This window comes from Trichinella spiralis, assembly GCF_000181795.1.
Source record: "Trichinella spiralis strain ISS 195 chromosome Unknown Scfld2, whole genome shotgun sequence".
NCBI classification, from domain to species: Eukaryota; Metazoa; Nematoda; class Enoplea; order Trichinellida; family Trichinellidae; genus Trichinella; species Trichinella spiralis.
The window spans coordinates 3,437,689-3,458,842 of record NW_003526941.1 but is presented as its reverse complement, the minus strand read 5'-3'; the positions used below and the strand labels follow the sequence as shown (position 1 = coordinate 3,458,842).

Below are 21,154 nucleotides of genomic sequence, written 5' to 3'. Positions count from 1 at the left end.
TAATAACAAAGTAGAACCACACGGATTTTCACAAGCAGAGAGAGACAGCCAATTGTTCGTGTATATATATACCTGTTGTGTGTACATGAAATGCTCTGTTGTATTCAGGAAAAGGTGTTCACGTAACCAACATCTGCCATGCTTCCCATCAGCATACTCCCTTCATGTTCAGAAATGCCAGTAACTGATTCATTATCTGGTGAAGATGGAAAAATTATAAATAATAAATAAACACTACTTCAAGGATATAGACAAAATTGAGTAACAACGGAAAAACTTACGAATTTCTGTCATTTCGACATCTTGAGTGTTGTTGGATGTGGAATAAATACCATGTCGCGCTGCTAAATGGGCTCGCAGAGTCTTCACGAAATTGAACGCCGCCCCGCATGCGTAGCACTTGGGTGGCTGACGTGCAAAACCGTGTCTTAAAAATAAATGATTCACTGCTTCAGCTTTGTTAGCAAACGCTTTGACACAGAAGCAACACTGCGACATATATTCAACTTCCACTGAATCACCGCCACGTTGCACATAACCACGTCGTATTTTTTCCGTATCATAAACGAATATCGCGTTGTCACCGTCATCTTTGACAACAATGTCCGAGTGGGAACTTTTCAAATGCACTTGCATTTGCCGAATATTGTCGAAAAGTTGATCGCAAATCATGCACTGATATCGTCCAGAAAAAGATAAATGATGCCAACGGTGCAAAGTCAGCGAACGTTTGTCGAAAAAAATCTTTCCACAAGACGGGCACGACTCTGTCCGTTCGTACATGTGGACACGATTGAAATGACGCTTGACCAAAAATGGACAAGAAAACCGCTTCTTGCACTTCACACAACGCACCACCAAATCCGGATGCGCGGACCTGATGTGCTGTTTCAACACTCGCTTGTCGGTGTGAATTGCCGCACAAACCATACAAGTCAATATGCTGATTCCACAGTGTGACTGCATGAAATGATTGTTCAACTGCCTCATGCTGCAAACCGACAAATTGCAATCTTCGCACTGGTACAGCGAATTTGCCAATTCGTGGCAAGTTTCGTGCTTTTGCAAAGCTTCGCAAGTTTTGAACTTTTTGAAACAAATCTGACAATACATGTTGTTCACGTCATGCAATTTCAAGTGACGATCAAGACCCTTGCTTGTCCAAAAATGCTGCCGACATATGCGGCATCGATATTCTCGTTTCGGTCTGTGGGTCAGCTTGTGCCTCTCGAGTTCTTGCTTGGTTTTGAAATTCATCAAGCAATTGAAACAGCGAAATTTCTTCTGATTCTTAGGCCGATCCAAACCGCCATACATTGGAAACACTACGGCCGTGGTGTTGTTCCCTCTCGCACCTCTGCTTGCTGATTCCGACTGCTGCTTGTTGGGCTTTATCGTCGACATGCCAAGCATGCCTGAGTTTTGTTCAAACAATTTCCGGTCAACATTTTCCACCTTTCCACCTTCACCGTTGTCAATATGAACCTTTTTCACATGAAACGCAGCTTGCAAAAAGTTCTCAAACGTCTCGGCGCACAGCATGCAACTGATTTCCACACTGTCTGGTTTGTCGTCGACAGATTTCCAAGTCAACAAAAACGACCTGTTCAAAAAACTCGGATTTTTGAAATTTTTGCCATCCTCCTGGCATCGCGCATCCAATTCATCCTGCAATTCCATCGACAACGCCCCGCCCGCGGTAACTGTCGGCAACCGTATATTCGCCAGCACCGGTTCCGCCGAAATGTCTTCCTCTTTTTTTATTACAACGACCGAAGGTGGGTCAATTTCAGTGGTGCGAATGAAACCTTTTCTTCTTCTCATACATTGGATAAAGTGAAACGCCATCGCCGCACGATTGTATCTCACTTTTCCGCACAAATAACAACGCAACTTGTCGTGCAATTTGCCGCTGAAGGGCGCCGTCTTAAATTTCATGCCTCGCAAGTGTTTCTGCAAGTGAAGCTTCATATGCACTCGGCTGCGACCAACGCATGAGAAATATTTGCCACAAAAAAAGCAGGTTATCAAATTTTCATCATCCTCCTCGTCTTCAGCATTAGATTCCACTCCTGATCCGGAAAATACACTGTAATCGTCGTCAGAACCATCACCACATTCTTCTTCGTTGTTAACTGCCATCAGAAAATCACGTTCAGTAGGATTAATTCCATCGTCGATCATCGACAATGGGATGTCGTAGCCTAGAATTTGAAAAAAAAACAACAATGACAAAAATATATAGAAGAACATACCATGCTCTCTGTGTTTCAGCATGTGAGATCTGTACAAGGTGTAGTCTGCAGTCGACGTGCCAAATGAACAATGACATATTGTGCATTTGCGGAAACGATGCGTCGCAATGTGGCGATCGTAAGTGGCAGTGTTCATCAAAACTATGGGACAGTATCTGCATTTCTTCGGACGTCCACTGGCAGACGAGCCGTGAACAGTACGACGATGCACTGCCATTTCGTTGTGGTCATATAAAATCAAATCACAGCAACCAAAATGAACCTTTCCTAAAAACAAAAGATATCAGAGTTAAAATTCAAAATAAGACAAATGATGTAATCAATTGAGAAAAAAACCTTTATAGCAGTCGACTTTAAATGGAGCAAAATACTTAGCGTCCAAAGTAGTGACTGAATCCAGACGATGATGGATTTCAAGCATATGCTGCATATATTCTCCAACGCGACCAAACATCGCTTTGCAATAAGCGCAGGTCATTATGAATGGTAAATCAGAAACTCGCGATGCATCAGTTCCATAGAAGCTACGACTATCTTCATAATTATTACCACGTCGTTGATAGCTAAATGTCATTGATGCATTTGGATCGGCTCCTCGACGATGACCTACAAAATAAATCCCATTTATAGCAAATGCTTACAAAAATAACTCATCTAATTTAAAAATAAATCAGGCTATCAGCTTTTCAATACCAGAAAACTCTAGAATAAAATGAAATAATTAATAATCGGCTACTATTCAATAATGAGATTCACTGCATAAGTCTGACTGCAACTGAGAAAAGCATTACAAAAATAAAACTGATTTATTCCACTATTCTTTCATTATCCATCAGTTAAAAATACTACTACTTTATATTAAAAAAACATAAATTTACCTTCAAAAGCCTCATGGCGTCGTTCCTTATGCAAATTCAAATCTCTCATATTTCTGAAAACATCTCCGCAAAAACGACATAAAAAATGTCGCCGTTTGACGTGTACGTTGCGCCGATGTTGTTCCAATTTATCTCCATCTTTGAATACCAAATTGCATTCGCGACATGTTACCTGATCAACCCAATTGTTGCCATACAAGCGTAACAATTCTTGGCGAAGTTCCATATTTTTCTGATGTGCCTTCATGTGACTTTCCATGGCACGTGGATGTTCCGTATTGATGAGAATACCGCAAGTTTCGCAGGACTGATATTTAGCCTTCGGTGTGCCATTTGATCGACGTGGTCTACCATGAGCGCGAGATTCTGTAAAGCTAGCAGCAGCCACCATCGCTTCACTGTGCTGCCGAACAATCTAAACAGAAGAGATGCATACATACATACATACATACCTATACACACACAAATGTATGTCATTTGAAAAAAGAAATACATAAATCACAACACAACGCAGCACAATACAAAACATTACAGCATATTTTACAAATTTTAAAAGAATGTGCATACTTGATACATGTCGCCTGTTTCATCCAATTCTATTTGAAAGTCCCGATTAGAGTAAGTGGAAGATCTCCTCTGCCTACCGGTACTTGAATGCCGGGATTGAACAAGATCATCTTCGCTAACCGAACTTTCATATACGTATTCAGTATCTTCCTCTTTTCCTCCTTGTGAATCTTCATCAGGATTATAAGGAGGTAGAGCTGGAAAGCTGAATTCATCATACTCATCACCTAAGACAATTGGTGGAGATGGCGTGTCTTCGCGATAACGCAAAGAGCGGCTAGAACTGGTGTTCGTTAGAGAACGTCCACGACCACGCCTACCACGCCCTCGACCACGAGCACGTATAACTGGAGTATCGACAACACTGCCAATGTTACTAGCCATTGACTTATGCCGTTCGATATCATCAATATATTGCAAAACTTCTTTGACTTTATCCGGATGAGTCAGTCTTGTATGACGTTCCAATCCGTAAGATGTCAGGAAAATACGATCTGGACACTGACGACACGGAAATACTTCCGTATCCTTTGTTGAAGCGGCGCCTGGTACATCTCCGATTTCAGCGTATTTGTAAGCTAAATTCTTTGAGTTAAGCAACGAAAAAAAATTCATCTCTCATACCTTCAGAATAATCATCGTAGATGTTCTCCGTCTTCAACGTTTTGTTTCGCAAAGCATTCATTGCAGCATTACCATGCTTGCGAGAAGTATGGGTTAACAAACCTCGATAACTGCTAAACGTAGCGTGACATTCCTTGCATTCATATGTTTCCTCCTCATCTCTATCATCTTCCTCCTCCTCATCATCATCATCATCCTCTTCTTCTTCAACAAAATAATCTTCTGGACTACCCATTTGTTCACGAAGTAAACTTGGTGGCTCGGACATAACCTTCTCTTTTTCATCCACATCATCCTGAGATTTCTCCATTTTAACCAAAGTCGGCACCGAATCAGACTCTCCAACTTTTTTTCGCGCAGTGCGACTTCCTTCAGGATTCTCATGATCAGCTAAATGTTGCCCAAACAGAGACCTGTCTTGAAATCTTTCACCGCACATATTGCAGCGCAGTCGCCTTCCACGAAAAGAGCCTTCGTCCATATCTAAATCTGAAAAAAATATTACGTTTAAAATAAATTATACTATCTTTTTTAATAAACAGTGATATATTCAACTAATAAATAATTTAAAAAAATAAGGAGTAATACTGACCTATTTTTCTTTAAAAGTTTATATCAATAATACCTGAATATCTACTAACACAGTAAAATAATTTGCGGTTGTTTTCACAAGAAAAGCAAGAAAAAAGAATTTATTTTACATTAATATTAACATAAAAATATAAGCTGTTCAATTTCCACAAATCAACTTTTTTGTACATCTTAAAACAAAACTAATACTGTAATGCATCTCAGTCTAGAAACACATGCGACTGCCTATAAATACTTATTTAAAATACAAAATTATTAATCATCTCAGGCGTTACTTACAGAAGATTTTCACAGAACATTTAAACTATAAGATGCAATAAAAATATCTATCATAACATACAAACATAAAATATAAAGTATTTAATTTTGTAATTACAAAAATCTTCAAAATAATAATAAACTTCTAAAACGATTTACTTATAATATTTTCATATTTATCCTCACAAAAATATGCTCATTAAATAGTAAAAAATAATAAATAATTTTCAGATATAAAACATAAAAAAAACTTTATTAACAAATAAATTCATACATTTAAAAATAAATTTGAAGACTTAAAGCATTAAAAGCAAAAAGAAACAATTTTAAAACGACGAGAGAAACAATTTATTATTTTGTACTTACTCGTCGTTTCCTGACTGTCTTCTTTTAATTCTGACAGGACAGGAGGAGGAGGTATATTAATAACAAATTTTCCATTTTCATGTTCTTGTATATGAAATTCTAGTTCTGCCTCTGATTCATAATCTGTTTTACAAAGTTTACAGGGAAAACGTTTAGCATTGTAAGATGATGCGGTAGTAGGCATCGCGAAAAGCCGGGCTCGGCTGGCGGAATTTCGACCTCGAGCTGATCCCCGAGGTGCCAAAACCGCATAGCCAGTCCATCTAGCCGGTTGTGTAACATGGCTCATCTTAATTTCAAAATAATAACCACTTCAACATAAGATTAGAAAAACATAGCGTGATTGCAAAGTGAACTTCATTACAGAAAAACAAACAAACGTGCATGTACAATTTCTTACTGTAGCATTTAAAAATTATAATAAATAGAAATAAAATAAAACAAATATAACAGAACATTGAATTTATAAAAATTAACAGGAAAAATAGCGTTTATGAAATTTTCTATAATGATTAATTAAGTAATATGGCATACGCAAATAAGCTATATTTCCAATTTCTTTGAGGCCATTTCAAAAAGACATGGTTTCGCAGTAGTTTGTGATAATATTTGGACATAATGTATTTTATATTTTAATCATGATGTATTTTACATTATAATGCATAATGTATTTTAAATATTGCAAAAAATGAAATATGTCATACTGTATTTTCTTGCATCAGACAGCTTTCACTTTTGCTGCCCATTAATAAAAAAAAGTTCGTAATTCTTTCGTTCTAAAGTTCGTAGTAAACAAAAAAACTCGTAATTGTTTTATTAAATAATTTAATTCATATAAATTGCAGAAACATGAGTAACGCATAAAATATTAATGTTAAACTCGACATGTACAGTAGTAATTTTATGTTGTGAAACCGTGAGCCGTTTTTTCTCACGCACAGTAATAGTAAAAAGCTGGCATTGACTGACTTGAAATACTGCGGTGGTTGCCCCCACTGCACCGTTCCTTACTTTAGCTTAGCTTAGTTAACTATGATGTTTTTTATCAATGAACCATCTGATTTTTTTTATTTTGTGAACAATTTCTACTGAAATTAGTTATGATTGTAGCTTTTCTTATTTCTCTTTTTATTTCTATCCATAACTGTGTGCAGATCAAGTGAAGTTTTTGATTCTGATGTCATTTTGTCGTCAATTTATAATGTTAGTATTGTAAGATAATCTAGTACAAACTAGCTAAAAATTCAAATTTTGTTACATTCTCTTCTGTCATGGTCACGCGCCGGCGGTTATTGATTTGGGTCAGCTCCAAACGAACGTTCCGCTAGTTTGTCAAGATGGTCTCCATTTAGCTAATATTTTTGTATTTATTGTTATTTGCATTTATTGTTCAACTTTAATGAAATATTCTATTTTCCGATATTTTAATGAAATATATTAATAGTTCCGAATCCTTGATAAGTATTAAATTTTTTATTTATTTACAATTTAATGGTTAAAACTGAAATCATAAGGAGGAAAAATTCAATAATTTGAGTGAACCATTGCGTTAAACATAGAGTGACCAATGAAAATCAATTACATACTGTTATTAAAATTATTAATTAGGACTACTATTAATTAAGGAACATTAGAAAAGGACATACTATTTTGAAAGTAAATTTAATATTATAGAAATGATATGGAGGTGTAATTTTCATTTTAAAAAACATTAAAAAAAAACTATCAATGTTAATATTTGCACGACTAGCGATGAAAGGATTGTGGTAAATGTGGTGAATCAATAAAAACAATTGCAGAGACAACAATGATACTGATGAAATGAGGACACCATCAGACTGGTCAAATTTCATCAAGCAAAAAATGTCTCAACTAGCTAGTGATAAAATGATTTTGGAACAAGATTCATAAAAAATGTAAATAATAGTCTGTTTCATTGGAATATTGAAAAAATGTCTTTTCACAACACTGAAATCGAATTGCATTTATAATCATGAATTACAATTTAAGTTGCTTAAATTAAAATTGTGGCCCTACTGTAAAATATTACCGTAATACTTGATTTGCAGATTTTCTTGCAAGAATAGAAGTTTCAAAGTTAATAAAGCAGGTGATTTCAGTGGAAATGGCTGATAGCTTTCAGCGCAATTCGAATCCTATTCTAGATGCTATCAACTCGTACACTACCAATCGTAAGTTTTTGAATTTCAATATTTTTATGCATGTTGCATTATCTTGATGTAATGTAATATTTTGTTTTTTATGCGATGTTTTGCTTATCATACTTAGTGCTGACATTATTTTAGATGATTATCAAGCCTTAACTACCTTCTTGCGCACATGTGCAAATGGTACTTTGTTAACTTCTTCCCCTAATGTTACGACATTTTATCAGCAGAATTTACCGCAGTTTTCGATTGCTGCGCTTGGTGTCTTGTAAATTTCAGTTACTTTACTAAAAATTACGTTTAATCTGTAAAATTTAAGATACGCCAGAACTCAGTGTTTGGGTACATTGGATTCTTCTGATGTTCAATCTGAAATAAAGAATATTATATCCTGTTTCAAAGAGATTGTTGAAGTTATTGAACAGCGTCAGTTGGAAATCGCATTAGATTTATGTAAGGTTTACAATGTTGGTCTATTTCAATCATAAATGTTTGACTAATTTTAGATCTCGCAGTTTGTCATCGTGTAGCAAAACATTTAGTGTCTGAGGATGAGGTTTTTGTTTACTTTAAAAGTTGTTAAAATGTATTTATGTCTACCTGAAAATTTAGTGCGGATTGGGAATTGACATGCTGGTGAAAGCGATAAGGCGTCTTCAGCAATCACCAAATTGTTGGACATCTATTCACGCCGATTTATGCATGGTAGTCTTTGTCGACTCGATTCTTTGAGCAATGAAATAATTTGAATAATGTTCAGATTTGCTTGCGTGCTAAAAATGTGAATCCTGCAGTTCCATTCTTAATCGCACCCATTAAGTATTTACTTCCAGAAGTAAGCGAAGTTTGCTTCTATTTTACTTTACATAAAACGAATATTTTTTCTAGTCCTATCAAGGTCGTGTTAGTGCAAAGCATTTTGTACTTTATTATTATTATGGGGGAATGATTTTGTCAGTCATAAAAGATATGGAGAGAGCACATTTCTTTTTTGAAATGGTAATCGTTTTATTTAAACTGTTTTATATTTTTAATACTAATTATCACTGTTGACTTTGTTATTATCAGGTATTGACCGTTCCAACGAAATGTTTATTGCCTATGTTCATTGATAGTTATGAAAAGTATTTATTAATTAATTTGATTCTGTTTGGAGAAGTAAGCTTTAACCGTAGGTCGTATTTCTGTAAACTATTCATTTTTAGAGTGTGTCGTTACCAAAATATACATGTGCTAGTTTTTTTATTGCTTTTCCATTTTTTTCCGTATTGCCGTATGATGAACTGGCCAAGGCTTGTTCTGCATGCAATTTTGAATTGGTTGAGACTGTAATTATGAAATATGAAAATACTTTTAAAGCTGTAAGGACAGTTAAAATTTAAAATATAATTCTTTCTAATAATTGAAATGTTAGGATTGCAATTTGGGACTAGCTAAGCAAGTGCTGAATGCAATGCGAAAACGTAAAGCGCAGCAGTTGTCTAAGGTATAAAATAAGCACTCTGTTTTTGCGTGAGAAATAAATTATTTTTCATTAATTTTAGATTTATCGTACTTTGAAAGTTTGTGATTTTGGAAAAATGTGCTACATTCATCAGGATAAAGATGTCATTAAATTTATAATGGATATGGTTTGTTTATGTGCATAGTAAATTTTCCGGACTTGTGGAATTTCATTTTTAACTTTAGGTTCAGACTGGCGAATTGAAAGCTCAAATTGATGAAGTGAATGGTCTAGTTACATTATCTGAAGGTAGCTTTTCACCAGAGAGCACCAAATGTGCAAAAAATGTAAGTCATGTTTATTTGTAATTTGATATTATTTAGTACTATAGATAATAACTTAGTGTAATTTATTTTCTGTTCTGAGCACTCAGACTATTTGGGATGGGAACAAAATTAGATTTCTTATTTTAAGCATTTTTTCAGTTTATTTTGAATTGTTTAAATCATTAATGTACTGTCAAATTGCATATTTGTATGATGTGTAACCTAAACAAGTAATGGATAAAGAAAATTCTAATTTATATTAAGCAACATTATTTTCAATTATTATTTGTGCAGTACATTTTAAGCGTTTCATTTTTTGTGATTTATTCTAATAATGACTGTAATATCATGAAATTGATTCTAAAGTACAGCATGATTTTGTAATTAATTTTATAAATTTTATATGTCGATGTATATGATGTCGATTTAGATGAAACTATTATCTGAAATGTTTGACCAGATTTTACAAATCAGTGATGACATTGCCAAGAATTCATCAAATTTATTGCCTGTTTCGGCCGCAGTAAGAAATAATTTTATTTTTTGAATTATTTTTTAAAGACAGTTGGTGTTTTTAAGCATACGTACATGGAAGACGAAGGTGTGTGCAATATGATTGCTACGAGTAGTAAAGATATAGCCGATGATCGTGATATTGCTTTGTAATGATTCTGTGAAGTAGAATCAGTTGGTAAATCTTTAATTTTTGTCAGCTTTTTATATATGAATTATGGTACATTGTGATACTTGAAAATAAATTTAAACATGGACAAATGTTTTTATATCCGCAATCATATTTATACTACTAATGAAATTATACAATTTAAGCATCACTGAAAAATAGTTATCGTAATTGTGAGATTATTTGATACAGAAAACTGCCTGTTGAAAATATTTCATTTTAATAAATGTTAATGACATTTCAGAAATAACAGAAATCCAAGTGATTGCTCATTTTGTATCCGTTTTATTTTTTCACCTGAATTAATTTTTCTGACTGTAATAATGTATGCTTTGCATATAAAGGTGTATATGAAACTTGCATGGTGAAATCCGTAAATTTTCAAATCACAAACGTTTTTGGCTTTTTAATAAATATTCTAAATCAAAAGAAATGCTACTTATGCAAATATTGTGAACAACTATTATAATGATAGGTATGTATGAAGTAAATGTGAGTAGTTTTTGAAAACATTACAGAATGTTTTAAAGTTATTTTTTGGAAATCCTTAAAAAGATATGCAAAATGAAAATTTTAAAACAAGAAAAATCTTTGGAATTTACGTCATCCAATGGAAACGATCATTTGTCTATTTTTGATAGTCAAATATTTATTTAGCTGTCAATACAGAACTGAAATAAAAGCTTTGTGGATTGTATTTATCAAATCAGCAAGATACAATTGCTTATCCATTTGATACGTATATCTACGGTACTTTTTATTGCAAAATTTACTCGAAGTGCTTGACTATTTTTATACTGTATTTTTTAATCTCCCGAACTTTATAGAATTTTTTAAACTTAAAATTGAATGAAATTTATCAACAGACACGCATAATAATATAGGAAATTTTTTATTTGAAATGGAAAATATAGATTGTTTTCAAACTGGCCAGTAGTCATGCATGCAGTAAACTTTGTCCATGGCTAAATGTTCGGCTACAAACAACGATTTGTGTTGATAGACGCGAAATTCAGTATCAGTTTGTGAGAGCTGAACCATTGCAACTAGTTTTCTTATTAAAATTCTTTCCGCTGGAAAGAAAACATAAATTAGCTTTCCAGTTGGCAATTTTCGATATAAATGATAGAACAAAAATTCAGCAGTGACATCATCATCTGCATATAAGGGTGCTATTGTGATGTACTCATCGCAGGGTCGGATGGTTCCATAACCACAGCATTGCCCTTGTTGATTGTGACAATATAATGTTTCCGCTCCATTTTCCAATGACCATTGTTTAACAAATTGTTGACGATCAAATCCAATTACTTGATAATCGTAATCAAATATATATTTTATTGTATCGTTTGTAAGCAGACAAATTTGAAGTTTTCCATTTAAAGCAGGTTTATTGAGAAGCCACGGTTTAGAAATGCCTGTAAAGCCAATTAGCTTCTCTTTCAAAATATCAAATTTATAACGACATATTGACAATTTCGTCATATTGGCAGTGATAGGAATTCTACTGTAGTGCATGTTGTCGAAATATTTTGTAATACCGTATCCTTGATAATCCAATTTACACAACATCTGGTAGCCAATTCGGGCACCGACTAGCATGTGATTGCTGGCACTGAATGCGATAATTTCGCCTTTAGAATTTACAGCTACTTTCCATGTTTTTGGACTTGTGTGAAAGTAGAGTTTGTAATTGATAATTCCTACCGACCATAGTGATTGTTTTGCCAGTTCACATATATTTGGAATGTCATTTTCGGTTGCTTGACGAATTGTTATTTTGCAATGACCACTTTTGAAATTTCTGTTGATTACGATGGTGGTGGCGGTGTAATCTTTTTCGCACATTATTCAACATTCCAAAGAAGCATAAGCTGCATTGATGAGGTAAGCATATTCTATTTACCTGTGGAATAATGAATACAAATAGCAAAACTTTAAACGCCATTTAAACAGTCACACATTTAAAGATTCTAAATTATAATAAAATGATATAAATAAAAAAAACAAATACATATATCTGAAAGCTTGAATATTTCAAATAGAAATTAGAATGTGTATTTGTCAAAATAAAACGTCATTAATTTTTATGAATAACTCGGCAGAGTCATAGTTGAAGTATGTAAGCATTGGACAAAGAGAAATTGATATGCATCAAAGATAAGCATTTATAACATTTCTTGCTTTGTTAGTGTGACGTAAGATTGCTTTTTACAGTTTACTTTTATTATTAAAAATAGATTTAAAAAATTATTTTCACTTTTATTAATTAACAAATAAATTATCAAAATGCTGCATAAAAGTAAACGTTCAAATGCACGTTTTATGTTACATGAAGTGTCGTTTTATTCAATTTTCAAAGAATTAACGCTTTTTACAATACTCTTTCAGATTTTAGTCGGAAAATATTGTATGAATTTGAATAAATATTGAATGCGATTAAGACTGAACAGAAAATTAATTTTTCTTATACTAGACTAAAAAGTGATAATTTAATAATTTATCCAACACTGATATACAAACAAAACGTACTGTTGTTGTTCGAAATGCTGATGATTTTGATGTTGTGGCACTTTAATGCTACTTCTTCATCGAATGCATGAGTGTTAAGCATTTTCAAACTGGTCGACTCTGATGCACGTCATAACGCCCACTTTTTCCACTGTCCTGCCCTTTTTCATTTGCCGTTTGATCTTTTATTTGTGCTTCTGACGCTTATCAGAGTTCAATTTCACACAATTATTTAGTATTTGAATTTATTTTTTAAACTTAAATGACTTTTAGAAGATTATTTGATTTGAAGATGAAAATGAATGCATCAAATAAATATTTAATATATAGTGCACCTTTAATAACAATTTTAATTTTAACGCTTTATTATTTTTTTCATCTACTTCATTTAAAACTATTTTTTTATTTTACATTTTCACTCAAATAGAAACATTGATTATTGTTCATGATCATCGACGGTGAAGTTCTGGTGCAAATTTAAATAAACTAGGTCAATTAGCGTTGCGTGTTTATTTACTTTGTCTGTCTGTTATGTAAATCAGCATCGTCTCGAAATGAGCTTTCTTTTTACACTGCACTTTTAGCGCTAATTAGTTTTTTAAAAATTATCTGGCACATTTTTATATTTCAAATCATCATTGTTCAGTTGTCTTTCAGCATGAAATAGCAGCATTTTATATAAAAACGCACGGATGAAATGGATTTCCTACCTTTCTTTCTGTTCATATATTTATTTTATAATATTGTAAATAAGTGATTATTATGATAAATTGAAAATTAATTAATGAAACATAATTTCCTGGTTTAGATGTAGAATGTAAATTTCTTTATATATTATTTATATATATATATATACATATGAATTCACTGTACAGCGAAGTTAAGATGAGATTGTTTGGTTTTTTACTCTTTTCAGTTACGTCGTAATTACTGTAAAATTACAGTAGATTATCTATTAACAGGCAGGTTTAATTTATTTTTTTACTTGGTCGTTTTGTTGTTGTACAGTAGTTACTGTAATGCAATGTGGTAAGGCAGAAATTGTAAACTGTGTTGCCGTGAGCAATGTTATTTCATAAAATTTATACGCTATTACGAATTGGAAACTAGATTATTCAACCTAAGGCAAAGTAATTTTCTATTTGCATAATTTGCTATTTACTCGGTTACTAATTTTCATTTTCATAGCTAGTTATTCAGCGTATCGTCATGACGGCACGTGCTGAATTCTAGATCTCTCCTTCAATTCTTATCTATGATTGAAAGGTATGCTATGATATGTTGCCTGTGATATCCATCTGTGCTTTTATAGCATGGGAAATTTGCTTGCTATTTGTATGAACATACTAATATGCTAGCTGGAATTTGTTGATTGCCGTTTCGTTTTATTTTACACGTTTTGATGCATTTTTGCATATCTACAATCTGTGGTCAACTGTAGAAAACAAACAACTAACAGTCTGAATAAATAATAGCTAAAAAATTCAGTATATTATTTTTATATATTCGTTTTAGACTTACTGTGTGCGGCAAGCGAATAATGACGTTTCAAATGGAATACTAAACGCTTCCGTAAAAGTTTTTTGTTTTCATTTATTGAAAACCACATAATTGAATAAAGTAACTCGTGCAGAATGTGGACCTCAACGATGAAGTATTTTCGGTGAGTTAAATTTTTTTTAATTTGAATTTTGAATTGTTTAAAAACAGCTGCTAATAGATGTTGATTCTCAAGATTAGTGAAATTTACAGCATATGTAGTGTGTAAAATTTGCTGAAATTTGACGTCTTAAGTAACGTTTAATTAGAGTAGTGTATCACAAATCATGTATTTTCACGTTGTTTTACTATTTCAGGTTAAATAGAATTTTTTATTCCACAATGCTGAGATCAGATTGAAAATCATTTTTCCAGAATAGGCAATTTAGAATACAGTTTTAGTAGAATGAAGTCAGGAAAATTAGATTGTTTTACCTGAGGCAAAGTAGTTTGCTATTTATATAATTTTCACAGTGTTTCATCTTGTAGTCATTTAGTCTATAGCCATGAAGGAATTTGCTAAACTTCAACTTCATCAATTTTTGAAGGATGAGTTGTTTTTTACATAACAAAACTGCTACTGTTTGCATGATATTGGTGCATGCATGCATAACACCATATATGCTGGCTTGTGATGGATGAGCTTTTCTGTTATTAGCATATTTTATAGTAATGTCATTATGTTTCAGGTGCCATCGGTTTGTCGTACTCGTTAGAAGATAGCAACAACGCTTTAAGTTCTCTGAACTTTGGTAAGTTTTCATTAGCCGCTTTTACAGCATGCAATGGGATGTAACAAGACTTTGCCACGAATTAACAGAATTATTGCATGTAAATAATTTGTAATAAATATTTCCCAGCGATTACTGCTTCGCATTTTGAAAACGGAAAAATTACATTTCATTTTTTAATCCGTATACTGACAGAATTCATTATTTAGGCAATTGAACCCCTCCGTGGTTGCAGTTTTTTTCTAAACGATACCATAATGATTGCCTGTAGCATCCATCATGCAGAAAACCGCAGCTTGGTGTACTGCAACGCCAATTGTTGCGTCTGTCAACGAGATGTGGAATTTCCAACCCCAAAATTGCGGATCCAGTGGAAGATGTGCTTCGTACAGTTAAAGCCCCAAAAGCACCAACGCAGTCAATAGAAGAATGATTTGGGCATCAAAAGAGTGCAAGCATTTCCAGAGATTGCACGAATGCTTCATGGTTGCAGTTTTATCAAAACGATACGATTATGCAAAGGAAACAGAAGAAGAAGCTGTCCAAATTGCGCAGTAGATTTGTCGAGAAGCTTTACAAGTGATTCAGGTAAGTCATTGAGCAGTATTTATTTCATACTGGGTTTATTTTTCTACTTCTAAGTCATAGCAATAAATAATATGCATAAAGTTTTTAGATATGGATGGAAATGGATAGATTGGAAGAATGATTCCAACATCAAAAGTGCAAGCATTTCCAGTGATTCCGCGACAGCTCACGGTTGAACATTTATCAAAAGGAAGTGCAAAGAAGACAGAAAGAAGCTGCCCAAATTGCGCAGTAGATTTGTCGAGAAGCTTTACAAGGGACTCAGGTAGGTTATTGAATAGTATTCATATTCTCCAATTGTCATAACATGCATTAATTTTTTAGGTGCGGATCGAAATTGATAGAATGGAAGAATGATTCCAACTTCAAAAGTGCAAGCATCCTGATCAAAACGAAGTGCAAAGAAGACAGCTGTTTGAATTGAGCAGCAAATTTGTTTAGAAGCTTTAGCGCAGGTAAGTTAAATTAAGCCTGAAACTTATACATGCAGTTCATAAAGATCTTTTATAGAGTCTGAGATGCATTGTTGGTGAATTTGGAGGTATCACCTTATCCGACGAGAGATCAGATCAGAAGAGAACAGATCTATCAGAAGAAGCGATGTTTTATGGTGAGAACTCCAATTACAGGTGGAAGTAAGTTCAGTAAGCTGCATTTCACTTGTGGGATGCAATATTTAGCACAGAGTGTTTATAAAGTCTTTCGACAAGCATTGCAACCAACCCTTGTTGGGATTATCGATTGGAATTAGCATGTGAGACACGATTTTTTCCTGAAAATTTTTTGGAAATCGCCTGAGGCGTAAATCTGGGTGTAGCTTAAGGGTGAACATTTTTTTGAAAATGGATTCAGGCGTAGCTCCGGGTGAACCTTGAGGGCGAAATTTTTTTAAAAATTTCCTGAGGTGTACCCTGGGGCGTAGCCTGGGGGAAATTTTTTAAAATTTTAGAATTTAAATTTTAAAAATTTTTAAAATTTGAATTTCAGAAAACAGTTGCCGGAGGCGTAGCCTGAGGCATAGCCTGAGAGCAAATATTTTTTTGAAATTTGCCTCAGGGGTGGTTTGAAGACAAATAGTTTTTTTAAATTGCCTGAGGCATAGCCTGAGAGCAAATGTTTTTTTAAAATTGCCTGGGGCATAGCCCAGGGCGTAGCCGCAGGGTAAAATTTTGAAAAACTTGGAAAATTTTTGAAATTAAAAAGACGTTGCCCGGGGCGTAGCCTTAGGCATAGCTGGAGGCATACCTCGAGGAAATTTCCCAAAAGGGAGAGCCTAGAGCATAGCCTGAGGCGATAATTTTATTTGATCATTTTCATTCTAGGGTTATTTTCTAATAGGCTCTCCTGCAACTTACCTTACCTGACACATACGTGAATGCCCATACCTAAAATGTGTTAATATTAACTGATAGCCTTAACGCAATAACGGACCCTTACCTGATAATCCTGTTGAGATGTGGAATGTTCGCATAGTTCATTTCACACATTTCAGATCTGATCAGTTGTTCCTGATCAGATCTGAAATGTTGTATCAGAGAAGTGTTAAGGAACTTACTAGTCTGGTGCAAGATGAACGCACGTATAGTTCTTGAACAGTCCATCTTCTCAAATCTGCTGCTAGTATGAAGTGTCCGTCGTTGAGTCTGCTGTTCTTTAACTTCTGGCAGATCCTCCCAAACACCATGTTACCAGATCTAAAACATAAGAGCGTTAATAAGTAAAGCAATAGGTAAAAGTAATAAGTACTTACTTGACTTTATGATGACGCAAGTTGAACGGTTATTATTCATCCTGTCCAATCCACTAGCGTCAATAGCAAACGATTCTGTAAAACTTACACCTGAAAATAGTGTCAAATGTAGGACTTACCTGTGACTCGAAGAATAAGTATGCTCGGCAAAGTATCCAGTGCTGTAGAGACATGTATATTCCCTCCAGCTGGTGGTTTCTTGTTTATATGGATTCCCATCGAAAAAATGTCTTTCTTTAATTTATGCAATGGGGTGAATTTTCTTAGCATGTTCTCATTAACATTTTGCAGCTTCATCTTCCCAGACACCCATGTTACCAGATCTAAAACATAAGAGCGTTAATAAGTATAGTAAAGCATCATAAAAGTAATAAATACTTACTTGACACTATGATGACGCAAGTTGAACGTGTACTATTCATCCTGTTTAATCTGCTATGGTCAAGTATTAAACGATTCTGTTGATGAAAAATTGAACCTGAAAATATGTATGAGTAATGTCAAATTTAGGACTTACCTGTTACTCGAAGAATAAGCATGCTCGGCAAAGTATCCAGTGCTGTAGAGACAAATGAATATTCCAACCAGCTGATAATTTCTTGTTTATACGGGTTCCCTAAGGAAAGCTGTCTTTCTTAAATTTATGCGATAGGGTCAATTTTCTTAGCATGCTCTCAAGCAGCTACGCATGACGAATTGTCTTTCTCCTTTTCACGCACGTAGTGGAATCGCTGACAGTCAGCCAAATCCATCCGTGTGATTATTTTTAACCATGTGGTAGAAATTATAAAGATTTGATGTCACAAAGTCTCAAAATGTCTGAAAATTATTAATTATTGCTATTACTGGTATTAAATAGCCATATTATAAAAAGTAATTGAAGACAAATAACAGTGCATCTGGATTTAAGCTTTACGTTACACATAGAAATTGTAAATAGATTACTCACTTGTGAAATCAGGTGCATATGATAAAAATGTGGAGATCATTTGCTCAACTTGAGGGTTCAAAGATGTTGCCATTTCAATCTTAAACCAAACAACTTTATCCACGGAGTTTAAAGTATGTTATACTTACCCTAGTTCACTTTCAGCGTTACGATCCCATAATGTTGACGTTTTTCAAACTTCAAAATAATGTGAACCACTTCAGCAGTAGAAAATAATAAAGGCACAGGAATTTGAACTATAAACCATAAAATAAGTGCTATACTGATAATCTGTTATTGTAAAATATACATACCATTATTCATATTGAGCTGTGAAGTAAGTCACCGTTGTTCACTTATCCTAAAAGTTATTAGCTAATATAATATTTCAGTTTTCTAAGGGAGTGAAATATGGACAAAGATGTTTTTACTTACATGATGACTTTATTCCATCACGAAAGATACGTGGACGTATCGAACATTTCCAAGTAAAAATGATAATAGAGAATATTGAATGTGTTATGAACTAGTATAAATTTTCAAATATTAATGTGTGCAGAATAAAGGATTTGTTTTTTACTTACATGTCATCTTTATTTCTGTCAAAATTCAGCGACAGTGCCATCACTAGCGAGGAAATTTAGTATTACAAAATAAATAAGTGGCTTGAATTCTAAAATTATTATGATGCACCGTTATTTGTCTTCAATTACTTTTTATAATATGGCTCTTTCACGTTGGCTTATCTGATTATATTCATGCTAATAGTAAGGTAGAATGGTAATTGTAACATACGTATTGCACTGCTTACCCTTTCTTTCATGTGAAATTGAATTTAATTATGTGAGTATTGGTAATTCGTTGCACTTTACAGATTTATAGGAACAGCTCCAGTTGTCGGCATTGAAGTGGTTTGTCAGTTTTCTTTCTCCGTTTCTGAAAAAATTTTATTTCAATAAGATACTACATATTCGGAATAGATTGAAATTGTAACTTGCTCTTCATGGCACATGTATGTAATATTCCACTGCAACCCGGGTGAGATCTGAAAGTAGAATATATTAGAAAATTCATCTCAAAATACGGAATATCAATAAGTACTCTATTGTCTGTTGCATCTATAAGGAAACGAAGTAATGTGTCATCAGGAATAATTCAATGTTAGTACTGTTAGCGGGAACAGAAATCAGTTCGAAATGACAGGTCATGCAAATAGCGTGCATAGAAGATGAGCACTACATTATAGAATAGCACTTACCTCTTCATCATAGATGATATTCAAGAGTGCTACTATATTTCCGCACATTCCGCTACGGCGATATGCTATAGAACTGACCATGGATACGACATTCTGAAACATTGCATAATAGTAATTAAAGTTGCCTTTGGTAGAAGAACCTACTTTACGGTAAATTATAGCGTATTAGCATAAATTATTGACCTTTTATTAATGTTACTGTTATAATTAAAGCTATTTTGCTTCTGGTTATATAAGTGTATGGATAATGCAATTAGCATAAAAATTTATTTCACTAAACTGTAATAGTATATCAGCATTGATATAAATGAAAAACTATATTGATTAAATATGAAAATAAACTGACGTTAACAATTGTTATTTGTTTAAAGTGGAAATAAAAAGATGTGATGCAAGAAGATGTACTACATGCGTTACATTTTATATTATGAAATATGAAGGCTGATAATTAATAGCTTTATGTGAAATAGTGAAAGAATAGTTTGGTAATGGTCAGTACAATTTCAGTAGATTCATTCTCCAGAATTACTCAAAAATTTACTTCCATATTTCATGATTACTGAAAGGGGAAATACTGAGTGTAGATTCACACGGTATAAACTTCTACATCCAAGCATACACTGAAATAAATATGAAAAATAGTTTCAGCAAATTGAATTTCATTTCTCTCAAAATCAGTTGTTGGAAACCTCATGCACTAACATCAATATGGGCACGACTTGAGCACAACTGAGCAAACGTAACTTACCTTCTGTTCATGGGTGACATTGAATACTACAATTGAACATACCAAGTCACTCATGGCCGTCGCATTCTCTTACCGATTAACTTCCTAAGTGTATAACATTCTGAAAAGTTATCAAAAGTAATAAATTTAAATAAGGGACGACATTGCCTATGATGGAATCGCTTTCTTTCCATTTAAAAATACGACAATAAAGCAAATGTAATTCAAAACCTTATCGAATGAGTAAGGTTATTACGTACTTATTGATGTTCTACATAACAGTGCATAATATGCATAAATTGTTTTTACAGGAGTACATTGAAACCGATAACTAACAAAAACTCACATGTCTCCTTGATTCCAATGTAAAAGATATGTGTATTAATATACGCGCATGCTAACTTTAGAGGCAATTTATTCAACAAGTACCGGCTAGTTTGCACTGAAACTTTCCAAAACCCACTAATGTATCAAACTTTAGCAAAATATAACAAAAAAAGCTAACTTTTGGAAAAAAGCCTACTTTCGAAAATCGCAAAAACAGCAAAGGCTATAGCCTGGCTTTTTTGAAAGTCGAAAAATTTAAATTGTTGAGAAGTTTTCAACTGATCGGAAAAAATAAATTAATCAATACAAACCTGGTCTTACGTTGCATAAATGCGTGTTTGCCGAGATATTGCAAAAAACGTTAAAGGTAATGTGATTTTAATAGAGGCAAAAAGAAAAGAAATAAAACACGGGCTCCTTTAAAATACAAAATATAATTTCAATTTTTATGAATATTTATACATAAATTACGACTTATAACCCCCAAGCCAATGTTCGTGATATTACTAACATTTGTACCTGAAATTCATTTTTGTATACAGGAAGCTTCAAATTGAAATCTTGTATTTACGCATTTTATTGATTGCAGACATACTAGACCCGAATATTTATTTAAAAGGCACAAAAATGAATTTC

At 33.5% G+C, this 21,154-nt stretch overlaps 6 protein-coding genes across 6 annotated transcripts; 1 reads left to right on the top strand and 5 right to left on the bottom strand.

Moving 5' to 3' along the window:
* Positions 1-277: 277 nt before the first annotated feature.
* On the bottom strand, positions 278-5,828 carry Tsp_03248 (zinc finger protein). Its single transcript, XM_003379543.1, has 8 exons — positions 5,540-5,828; positions 4,556-4,813; positions 3,701-4,278; positions 3,134-3,548; positions 2,592-2,861; positions 2,256-2,522; positions 448-2,204; positions 278-427 (listed from the first exon to the last, which is right to left on the bottom strand). Exons 1-8 carry the CDS (start codon positions 5,826-5,828, stop codon positions 278-280), a joined length of 3,984 nt encoding a protein of 1,327 aa, XP_003379591.1.
* A 1,836-nt stretch (positions 5,829-7,664) lies between these two features.
* Positions 7,665-10,409, top strand: Tsp_03247 (COP9 signalosome complex subunit 3). The gene is made up of 12 exons (XM_003379542.1): positions 7,665-7,731; positions 7,846-7,975; positions 8,027-8,160; positions 8,214-8,263; positions 8,468-8,542; positions 8,596-8,706; positions 8,776-8,865; positions 8,913-9,068; positions 9,122-9,193; positions 9,252-9,338; positions 9,397-9,498; positions 10,404-10,409. The coding sequence occupies exons 1-12, from the start codon at positions 7,665-7,667 to the stop codon at positions 10,407-10,409; spliced, it is 1,080 nt and encodes a 359-aa protein (XP_003379590.1).
* A 671-nt stretch (positions 10,410-11,080) lies between these two features.
* On the bottom strand, positions 11,081-12,007 carry Tsp_03246 (putative acetyltransferase). The gene has a single exon (XM_003379541.1). The coding sequence runs from the start codon at positions 12,005-12,007 to the stop codon at positions 11,081-11,083; it is 927 nt and encodes a 308-aa protein (XP_003379589.1).
* A 4,197-nt stretch (positions 12,008-16,204) lies between these two features.
* Positions 16,205-18,300, bottom strand: Tsp_03245 (hypothetical protein). Its single transcript, XM_003379540.1, has 8 exons — positions 18,228-18,300; positions 17,796-17,912; positions 17,661-17,756; positions 17,398-17,601; positions 17,275-17,368; positions 17,084-17,222; positions 16,884-16,913; positions 16,205-16,300 (listed from the first exon to the last, which is right to left on the bottom strand). The coding sequence occupies exons 1-8, from the start codon at positions 18,298-18,300 to the stop codon at positions 16,205-16,207; spliced, it is 849 nt and encodes a 282-aa protein (XP_003379588.1).
* An 858-nt stretch (positions 18,301-19,158) lies between these two features.
* On the bottom strand, positions 19,159-19,545 carry Tsp_03244 (conserved hypothetical protein). The gene is made up of 2 exons (XM_003379539.1): positions 19,465-19,545; positions 19,159-19,251 (listed from the first exon to the last, which is right to left on the bottom strand). Exons 1-2 carry the CDS (start codon positions 19,543-19,545, stop codon positions 19,159-19,161), a joined length of 174 nt encoding a protein of 57 aa, XP_003379587.1.
* Positions 19,546-19,976: 431 nt separating this feature from the next.
* Positions 19,977-20,266, bottom strand: Tsp_03243 (hypothetical protein). Its single transcript, XM_003379538.1, has 2 exons — positions 20,213-20,266; positions 19,977-20,084 (listed from the first exon to the last, which is right to left on the bottom strand). Exons 1-2 carry the CDS (start codon positions 20,264-20,266, stop codon positions 19,977-19,979), a joined length of 162 nt encoding a protein of 53 aa, XP_003379586.1.
* Between the last annotated feature and the right edge of the window lie 888 nt (positions 20,267-21,154).

Bases quoted from the DNA above. Each gene is read 5' to 3' on its own strand.
- Tsp_03245 (XM_003379540.1), bottom strand. From the start codon at position 18,300: ATGGCAACATCTTTGAACCCTCAAGTTGAGCAAATGATCTCCACATTT. The intron at 17,913-18,227 runs GTGAGTAATCTA...CATAAATTTAAG, and splicing joins ATATGCACCTGATTTCACAA to AAAGACAGCTTTCCTTAGGG. The intron at 16,301-16,883 runs GTAAGTTGCAGG...AAAAATTTTCAG, and splicing joins TCACGTATGTGTCAGGTAAG to GAAAAAATCGTGTCTCACAT.
- Tsp_03248 (XM_003379543.1), bottom strand. From the start codon at position 5,828: ATGAGCCATGTTACACAACCGGCTAGATGGACTGGCTATGCGGTTTTG. The intron at 4,814-5,539 runs GTAAGTACAAAA...TATTTTTTTCAG, and splicing joins AGACAGTCAGGAAACGACGA to ATTTAGATATGGACGAAGGC. The intron at 2,862-3,133 runs GTAAATTTATGT...TTTATTTTGTAG, and splicing joins ACGCCATGAGGCTTTTGAAG to GTCATCGTCGAGGAGCCGAT.
- Tsp_03246 (XM_003379541.1), bottom strand. From the start codon at position 12,007: ATGTGCGAAAAAGATTACACCGCCACCACCATCGTAATCAACAGAAAT.
- Tsp_03244 (XM_003379539.1), bottom strand. From the start codon at position 19,545: ATGGTCAGTTCTATAGCATATCGCCGTAGCGGAATGTGCGGAAATATA. The intron at 19,252-19,464 runs GTAAGTGCTATT...TTCTACTTTCAG, and splicing joins ATATCATCTATGATGAAGAG to ATCTCACCCGGGTTGCAGTG.
- Tsp_03247 (XM_003379542.1), top strand. From the start codon at position 7,665: ATGGCTGATAGCTTTCAGCGCAATTCGAATCCTATTCTAGATGCTATC. The intron at 8,866-8,912 runs GTAAGCTTTAAC...ATTCATTTTTAG, and splicing joins ATTTGATTCTGTTTGGAGAA to AGTGTGTCGTTACCAAAATA. The intron at 9,339-9,396 runs GTTTGTTTATGT...TTTTAACTTTAG, and splicing joins TTAAATTTATAATGGATATG to GTTCAGACTGGCGAATTGAA.
- Tsp_03243 (XM_003379538.1), bottom strand. From the start codon at position 20,266: ATGAGTGACTTGGTATGTTCAATTGTAGTATTCAATGTCACCCATGAA. The intron at 20,085-20,212 runs GTAAGTTACGTT...TATTTATTTCAG, and splicing joins ATGTCACCCATGAACAGAAG to TGTATGCTTGGATGTAGAAG.